Source organism: Mustela nigripes, chromosome X (genome assembly GCF_022355385.1).
Source record: "Mustela nigripes isolate SB6536 chromosome X, MUSNIG.SB6536, whole genome shotgun sequence".
Classification (NCBI taxonomy): Eukaryota; Metazoa; Chordata; class Mammalia; order Carnivora; family Mustelidae; genus Mustela; species Mustela nigripes.
The window spans coordinates 81,628,742-81,637,977 of record NC_081575.1 but is presented as its reverse complement, the minus strand read 5'-3'; the positions used below and the strand labels follow the sequence as shown (position 1 = coordinate 81,637,977).

Below are 9,236 nucleotides of genomic sequence, written 5' to 3'. Positions count from 1 at the left end.
CGCTCGCTCGCTCGCTCACGCGCTCAAAATACACTTAATTGCCCCCTTGGAGGAACCTACCGGACTGCAAGCGGAAGAACTACAACTCCCAGCAGCCATTGCACGCCCAAGCCTGCAGTCGCACCTTCGCACCAGGACGCCGCCAGGCATCCGGCGTGCGCCACACTCGTCCTCCGAACTACACATCCCGGCTCTCCCCGCGCAGCCTGTGACACTCCTTGGACCGCGAGTGCGGAACGGGGTTTCAACTGCGCCTCTCTTGCTCGGACCCGGCCCTGGACCCGACTTCAGACTCGAACACCGCTTCACCATGGAGGAGGCGGACCGAATCCTCATCCATTCCCTGCGCCAGGCCGGCACGTAAGGACAGAGCCCCCGCCCACCCCGGAATGCCCACATCCGGGACTCCAAAACTCTGGACCCAGTCACCCGGGAACCTTAAAACCCCAGACCCTGACATCTGGGGCTCCAACTTCCAGGACCCTAAGACACCCCCTCCTTACACAGACACAGACACAGACACACACACACACACACACACGCATGCACGCACTCTGACGGCAGGGAGCTCCCAAACAAACCCTTTGCCCCCAACACTTGGTAAACCCCAAATTCCAGGACCCAGGCATCTCCAGAGCTTAAAACCTTGGATCCTCAACACCCAGGATCCTGAAGTATGTAGTTCTTGACATCAATACTCCGGGATCCTGGTATTAAGAAAATCGAAGCCATCTTGAGAACCAGGGAATTTAAACACCCAGGACGCTGGCACTCAGAAACCCTGGGACTGGATACTTGGGAACCTTCAAACCCTGTTTCCCAACACCTGGGCTTTTAAAATCCCCAGACCTTAAAATCTGGTGGCCTCAACACTTAGTCACCCTGACACACAAGGACTTCTGCATTCAAGGACCCTAAGAACCGAGGACGCCAACATCTAGGGATCCTGATTTCTGGGTTGCTTGAAACTAGAAGGTCTTGATATCCGGGGATCTTGACATCTAGGGACCCTGACATTTGGAACTCCTGCAAACCTGAGCCCTGAGATATCTAGTCTTAAAACCCTAGCAGCTCAATATCTAGGGGCCTCTGACGTGCAGGGAGCATGATACCTGGGGATCCAGAAACACAGAGAGCATGCCACCTGGGTCCCTTGCCCTTCCCAGACCCCAGAACTTTGAGATTTTTAAGGATATGGCAATTTGAGGTTTTTTTTTTTAATAAAGATTTTTATTTATTTATTTGACAGAGAGAGATCACAAGTAGGCAGAGAGGCAGGCAGAGAGAGAGAGGAGGAAGCAGGCTCCCTGCCGAGCAGAGAGCCCGATGCGGGACTCGATCCCAGGACCCCGAGATCATGACCTGAGCCGAAGGCAGCGGCTTAACCCACTGAGCCACCCAGGCGCCCCCCCCTTTTTTTTAAATTCAGCTCCCTTACGTCCACCATTAGGACCTAAGGACTTCCCCAGTTCTTAGTTTTCCAAATGGAAGTTGAAGTCACCAACACCCAGGACCTGTCTGAACTGTGACCATCCCTCCCCCACCCCACTTCCACCCCAATACTAAAGCTTCCATAAGGCAGCAGGGCCCAGCCTGATCCCTTTTGCCTGGCCTGCTTCCAGCCTGCCCTCTTTTTTTTTCAGGGCAGTCCCTCCAGATGTGCAGACGCTACGAGCCTTCACCACGGAATTGGTTGTAGAAGCTGTGGTCCGCTGCCTGCGCGTCATCAACCCTGCTGTGGGCTCCGGTCTCAGCCCCCTGCTCCCTCTGGCCATGTCTGCCCGGTTCCGCCTGGCTATGAGCCTGGCTCAGGCCTGCATGGTGAGTGCCCTTCTCCCAGTACACATGGCCTCTTCCTTCCTCCTTCACAAAGTCCCCGAGCTCCTTTGAAATGCTCGGCTTTCCTCTCTGCCACCTCCTCTTGTGACTGAGCATTCATTAGTGGTTAAGGACGCTGGCTCTGTGGTCAAACTGCCTGAGTAGCTCAGACCTTCACTACTGTGTGACCCTGACCCTTCTTGGCCTCGGTTTCCTTATTTCTGAAACTGAGGTGATAAAAGTAGAGTTATTAGGAGCATTATATGAGTTGATCTAGTTTGAGCCTGGGCTGGCCCTGGCTCCCACATTTTAAGCTTAGCGCCACTAAAGCAGTGCTAAAATTTTACCCCACTATGTTATCCACTTAGGAGATCCAGGAAAAGGCTTGACTTGGGTCACAGGCTCTCTCCTAAATTAATCACTATGTGCACTGATCGGCCTCACATGGATCACATGGTCATCCCCGTAGGACACTGTGACTGGCTGCTCCTGCAGGATCGCTTGGGAGTTGGGGGTCAGAGGGTTACCTGAAGGAAAGTATGCTGGTTAAGTAGAGCTGTGTCTCTACTGCATTCCCCCTCGTGGCCCTGCCTCTCCTGAGAATAATTCCCAACCTGTCTCTCTCCCAGGTTAAGTGCCCTGTGGTGAAACTCTCATACCTCCCCAGTACAGATCTATGCCCAGTTACTATGCCTAGGCCCTCTGAGTAATGTCATTTCTCTTGGCTTGCTCACTCTGTGATGTAGGGTCAGTCCCTTAACCTCTTTGGGTCCATTTCCTCACATGTCAAACCTGTGTGAGAGTCGCACCTCCCATCTAGGGTTGCTAGGAGGAGTAAAACTCAGTGAACATAGAAAAAGTGGGCTAGAGCTCTGTGTAAGTGGTGTTATGGCTCTGAGAGAGGCCTGATCTGGTGGCTTGGATTCTAGCCACCTCTGGCTACATGACGAACGCGAACTTGGCCAACAGACCTAGGATAGGTGGCAGACGGATAGTAGAGTAAATACAGTGAAAATTTCCTTTAGCTCCCCCTTCCTGGGCCCTGGGGACAGGGTGGTCAGGTTTCTTGAATTTGGACCTTGCTTATGCAGTTTCTCTCTCTTCCCAGGAGGCCAAGGTGCTCTGCCCATCCCTTAGCTCTCAAGTTCGCCTGGCTCTCAGGGGTTCTCAGGTTCTTCTGCTGTCCACCTCTTCACATGCCCCACACCTAGTACTTTCTGCCACTCAGCCACCTCCATATTTTGGTGTCTGTCACTTCACACACCTGACTCCTGGAATGAGTTTCTGTATCAGTCACAACTCTTTGATTGCAGGTGTCGGAAAAAACCCAAAGTAAAGTTGTTAAAAAACCGGTGGTTTTCATACTCTTGTGATGGTGACCCTCTGACATAAATCCTCCTGTTGTGACCTAATCCACACACATAGGCAGATAATAAGGATGTTTTCTGAGTGTCTACCCTGGGCTGGACACTGTGCTAACATGGTATGATATTCCTTTGTTCTCTTGACAACTTTCTCAAGTAGGTACTGTCAGTATCCCCCCCTTCTTTTTTTTTTTTTTTTTTTTTTCAAGAGGAGGAAACTAGAGCACAGAGAACTTAAGTGATTTGCCGGAGGTCACACAGTGGGTCAGAGGCAAATCTTTAAATTGAGTCTGGGAAGTCTACTTTCAGAGTCTGTGGAGCTCCAGACCAATGGCAATTCTGACAGAGAATCAAGCTTTCCTTCTGGGCCTGTTTCTCAGGCCCCATGCAGAACCCTGATGGGGCCTATGAGCTCTTAAAGCAGGCACATAGGGAACCCATTTTACAGCTAGGAAACTGAGCTTCCAGGTAGTTCACTAATCGGTCAAAGACCTTAGCCAGTTAGTGGTCTGGGCTGGATTTCATTCCCAATCTTTTCACACCAAAGCCACTAAGTCCCTTTTTATTTTTTTAAAGGTCTTATTTATTTATTTGACAGAGAGACACAGCGAGAGAGGGAACACAAGCAGGGAGTGTGGGAGAGGGAGAAGCAGGCTTCCCGCAGAGCAGGGAGCCCGATGGAGGGCTCAATCCCAGAACCCTGGAATCAGGACCTGAGCCGAAGGCAGAGGTTTTAATCCACTGAGCCACCCAGGACCCCTCTAAGTCACTTTTGTTTCGAGTAGGTCATTTTATTAGTCAGGGTCCAGTCTGGGGACCAAAACCCCAGGTGTAATTTGAGCAGGGACATTTTAATACAAAGAACTGTTAATTAGGTAAAAGGTGGTTAACCACTGAAAGGGTAGGAGAGATCTCCAGGGTGTGATGGAAGGAACATGGTATCTCGCAGTCTCACACTCCAAACCGTTCACTTTAACTGGTCTCTGTGTGTCTTTATAGGTTTTTGTTTTTTGTTTTTTTAATGCAGATATAAGCAAATGTGAATATACTTATCCCCCCCCCCTTTCTCCTTTCTATCTTTTTTCTTGCTATAGTAGATTTTGATTGCCCAGTTTCTGGTTGTAAGCAGTGATTCATGACACATAACAAAAGTCCCATCCACCTAACTTAGTAACCATCTAGGGTATGTACGAGCCATGAAGCAAGGCAAGAACCTATTTCTCTGAAATAGTCTAAAAACCCTTGTATCACACAAATAGATCCCCTTGGAGCATTGTGTTGACTACGATTGGACATTGTATCCTTCCTCTTCATGGTCTTCCTTATTCTGCTCCGTTTCCTGCTTGTTCTGCTCCAGGGAGCACATCTGCATACTCTGCAGTCTGGAAGGCAAAAAGCAAAACCAGAAATCTGCTTCCTGGTTTGGAGCCAGGGAGAAAGGCCCTCTTCTCACTATCAGAAGGGTCTGCCTGAGGTCATTTGGGAACTCCCAAGGTTTCTTTGCGGAGCCCTTCCCTTTTCAGGGCTTTGCCCATTTGTATTTCTCCTTCTTCTTTTCCTTCTTCTTCTTCTTCTTCTTCTTCTTCTTGTTCTTCTTCTTCTCTTTTTAAAGATTTTACTTATTTACTTGACAGACAAAGATCACAAGTAGGCCGAGAGGCAGGCAGAGAGAAAGAAGGAAGCAGGCTCCCTGCTGAGCAGAGAGTCCGATGCGGGGGCTCGATCCCAGGACCCTGAGATCATGACCTGAGCTGAAGGCAGAGGCTTTAACCCACTGAGCCACCCAGGAGCCCCTTGTATTTCTTCTTTAGCAAAATTTTTTTTTCGTTACCTTGGCTGTTCTGTTGAGAAAAGGCTCCCTAAGGGACCCACACTCTGTCGTAAATTAATAAAGTCTGTCACGCGGAGGAAGAGGAGGTGAGGGCAGTGAACCCGTAGCCTTTTGAGGGTAATTCGGAAATCACAGCACTGTGATAGAGTTGGTCATTTTAATTTATGGGAAATCTGTAAAACAAGGGGAAATAAAGACTAGCTACCCATTCCCAGGTTTGGTTTAAGGAATTGAAGCATGGAAAATAGAGAGGGCTTGACACAGTATCCACCATTATAATCGTCACTGGTATTCATTTTTTACGGGTGCTGGAGGAGGAGATGCTATATCTCAGAAGTGGTAGAAGAAAGCAGCGGCTGATAGCACTGTAAGATTCAAAAGGGAGGGAGCACTTGGGTGGCTCAGTCGGTTGAGTGTCTGCCTTCGGCTCAGGTCTTGATCCCTGGGTCCTGGGATCGAGCCCTGTGTCAGGCTCCCTGCTCAGCAGAGAGCCTGCTTCTCCCTCTCCCTCTGCCTGCCGTTCTGCCTGCCTGTGCGCGCTCTCTCTCTCTCTCTCTCCCTCTCCCTCTCTCTCTGTCAAATACATAAATGCAATTTTTTTTAAATAGATAAAATCTTAAAAAAAAGAATTAGAAGGTAGATAATCAGAGTCTTCTTCATACAGAGAAGGAAGACTCTTTTCTCCTTCTTACCTTTTTTTTTCCTAATCCCCCCGCAAAGCAGCATTTAATGTATTAAATGCTTAGTCATATAGAGCGTTTCCATTATTTTGCAAATAATGCCATAAAGAGGAACCTTGTGCATCTGTCCTCTTGAATTGTTTAGGGCATGGCTTCATGGTCAGCTCCTCAAAGCAGGCTTAGCAAAGTGGAAGAGTAAAAGCAGATGTTATTTTTGGCCAGTTTTGCCCAGTTGCCCTCACCTGGCTTTGTTTCATTTCTGCCTTCCTACCATCCGCGCTGGGGAGAGCCCCTGCTTCTCCATAGCCTGGCCCACTGATTTGTGGCCCTTCAGTAGGTGAGGAATGATATCTCGGTATCATTTTTCTCCCCAGCTTTGTACTTGGATAGACGTTTGTTAGCTTTGTGCTCCATTCTTTTCTCTGTACACACACACACACACACACACACTTCTTTGCCGAACCCTTTGAAAGTGGCCGACAGCAGGATACCCCACACCTACAATTTTCATCACACCTCTCCTCAGTAGGACATTTGCCGAATCCCTGAAATTTAATATTGATAGTATATACTTAACAATTGATAGTAATATATTAGAACAACAGTATCTCCTATCCAGTGCCTGGTGGAATTTCCCCAGCTGTCCCCAAAATGTCCTTTGTTGCTGTTTGTTTGTTTGTTTGTTTGTTTTGTTTTTAACTGGGGAATGTATCTAATCAAGGACCCTACATTTTGTTTCACTGTTACTTCTCTAATCTTGCATAGTCAACAGTCCTCCTTGGTTTTTGTTTCTATGTTTCTTTTGTAATGACAAATGTTTTTGAAGAGCCCAGGCTGGCTGTTGCCTGGACTGGCTTACCCCTTGAGTTGGTTGGAGTGTTTTCTAATGAGCGGATTCAGGTTTTGGGCAGGAACACTGCCCTAGCGATGGTATCTCCCTCTCAGCATGCACCCGGAGGACGGATCGTCGCAGTGTCCTGGATCAGTGATGTGTGTGTGTGTGAGATCTCTCTGTGTGCTTTCAGTCTGCAGCAAGGTTGGGCATACTTGCCTAGGTTGAAGGACCGTTTTCATTTCTTTTTCTGTGAACTGCCTCTTCCTATCTTTCGCCGACTTTTCTCTTGCATTGCTGGTCTTTTCTGCTTGTTTGATTTTAGACACTCTTTATAGACTAGGTAGATTTACTTTTTGCTTGTGATGTGAACTCCATATACATTTTTTTCTAGCTTGTCATCACTTTTGTGACTTTGGTAATTATATTCTTTAAATTTTTTTTAATTAATTAATTTATTTGACAGACAGAGATTACAAGTAGGCAGAGAGGCAGGCAGAGAGAGAGAGAGAGGGAAGCAGGCTCCCCGCTGAACGGAGAGCCCGATGTGGGGCTCGATCCCAGGACCCTGAGATCATGACCTGAGCCAAAGGCAGAGGCTTTAACCCACTGAGCCACCCAGGTGCCCGTATATTCTTTAAAATTTTTGTTTCTTTTCAGGGATTCAGAAATACTTGTCTTCTCTTTTGTGACATGTGGATTTGGGGTCCTAGTTAGAAAGGCCAGAGCCTTTCTTACTTCTTGCTCTCTGTAGCATTGACTATAATCACTCTGTGATTCCCACCCCTGTCCCCCGCAGAGGCCTGAAGGCCTTTGGGGAGCCAAGGTGAAGTTGAGAGGGTGGTGGTTGGTGAGAGAGTGGGAGCCTTTGTGGTCCAGGCCCAGGGCTTCCGGGACAGGGGAATTCTGCCTGTCTGACTGATAGAGGCTACCTCCCCAACCTCTAGGACCTGGGCTATCCCTTGGAGCTTGGCTATCAGAACTTCCTCTACCCCAGTGAGCCTGATCTCCGGGACCTGCTTCTCTTCTTGGCTGAGCGTCTGCCCTCTGATGCCTCCGAGGATGCAGATCAGCCTGCAGGTATGGTCTGCCCAGGGCATGGTGGGGGTGAAGGACAGCATGGTGTTCCTGGGTGTCGTAGGGGCCTGAGAGAGGTGGAGGTGGTAAAAAGGTTGACTGGGGGTGGGGTGGGGGATGTATCTTTGGGAGAGCTGGGGGGGCAGGGGAGGATTGGGGCTGGGGGAGGGGAGTCAGGGCAGGGGGAGAGGGTCCTGGGCTTGGGCTGCCCCAGGTGGGAAGTTGGTGCTGGGAGGGACCTCGGCCTCTCCTCCTCCTTCTCCTCGCCCCCCCCCCCACTCCAGCCACACCAGCCTCCTTGGTGCTTCTCTGACCCTCCAGGTGTGCTCCTGCCTCAGGGCCTTTGTATTTGCCAGATTATTCTTCCCCTAGATATCTTCCTGGTTCACCCTCTTACCTTTTAGAGGCTCTTTTCTTTTGTCACCTCAGGGAGGCCTTCCTTGGACTACCTTGTTTAAAATTGCGTGCCCCTCTCAGTGATCTTGACCCTCCTCTCAGATCATCACCTGACAGCTTTCTGTCTTGTACTTTTGACCTGAATCATGTTCTCCTCTACCAGCATGCCAGCTCTGTGAGGGCAGGGGTACTTCTCAGTTTGTTCACTGAAGTATCCCAAGAGTCTAGAACAGTGACTGGTACACAGTAGGTGCTCTGTAACTGCTTGTTGAGTGGCCGAGGGTGAGAAGGCTAGCTAGCTAGATACGCATCTATGGGGAGGGGGGTCCAGGAGCCGTGGCTGCTTTCCCAGGGTTTGTATTTTTGCTGTTATGGCCTTGTCATCTGATGGATGCTGCTTCCCCACTCTCCCACAGGGGACTCAGCTATCCTTCTCCGGGCCATCGGGAGCCAGATCCGGGACCAGCTGGCCCTGCCCTGGGTCCCACCCCTCCTCCGCACTCCCAAGCTCCAGCACCTCCAGGTGGGACCCATCAACTCCCATTGATGTTGCCTGTCCCCACCTTGGCCCCATCTGGGCGCTCAGGTGTTTGGCCTCCCTCCCACTAGTGGCCCCCACCACAGTTCCTCATGGAGGCTCTGATTCTGCTCTCCCCACCCAGGGCTCTGCCTCCCAGAAACCTTTCCACACCACCAGGCTGGTCCTGCCTGAGTTGAGTTCCAGAGGAGGTAAGCCTGAGGTTGTGGGGACGGGGCTCAGGAGAAGGATGGCCGTGGTAGGCCTGGTGCCCTGGGCCCAGCGGGAGGGCTAGCGGACTCTGTTCCTGCCCCCAGAGCCCCGGGAGTTCCAGGCGAGTCCTCTGCTGCTACCAGCCCCCACCCAGGTGCCCCAGCCTGCCAGGAGGGTGGCCTCACTCCTCGAAAGCCATGCCATCCAGCTCTGCCGGCACACGGGCCGGGACCGCCCTGGAGACGAGGACTGGGTCCACCGAGCACCCCGCCACCCCACCCAGGTACAGCCTGAAGCTCGGCTCCCTGCTTCCGAGGCCCCTGCTCATGGCTGCTTCCTACTGCTCCCATCTCAGCATACCCTGGTCCTCTGTGCCCTCCTTTCCCGACTTGGTCCCTCATCACCTCCCCTCTGCATGCGCCTAACGGGCTCTTCCCCTGAGAGAACACTGAGGTCCGAAGGACTGGGAACCTCAGACCAGTCACTCTCCTCTCCCCTCCCCAGAGCC

At 50.7% G+C, this 9,236-nt stretch overlaps 1 protein-coding gene across 1 annotated transcript in view; it reads left to right on the top strand.

Moving 5' to 3' along the window:
• The first annotated feature begins 127 nt into the window (after positions 1 to 127).
• CCDC22 (coiled-coil domain containing 22) overlaps positions 128 to 9,236 on the top strand; it is a 14,261-nt gene continuing 5,152 nt past the window's right edge. Inside the window, exons 1-6 of the mRNA XM_059385697.1 lie at positions 128 to 360; positions 1,644 to 1,821; positions 7,473 to 7,605; positions 8,415 to 8,521; positions 8,661 to 8,727; positions 8,833 to 9,011. Coding sequence (XP_059241680.1) covers positions 311 to 360; positions 1,644 to 1,821; positions 7,473 to 7,605; positions 8,415 to 8,521; positions 8,661 to 8,727; positions 8,833 to 9,011 — 714 coding nt within the window. The 5' untranslated portion in view covers positions 128 to 310. The remainder of the gene's footprint in view (positions 361 to 1,643; positions 1,822 to 7,472; positions 7,606 to 8,414; positions 8,522 to 8,660; positions 8,728 to 8,832; positions 9,012 to 9,236) is intronic.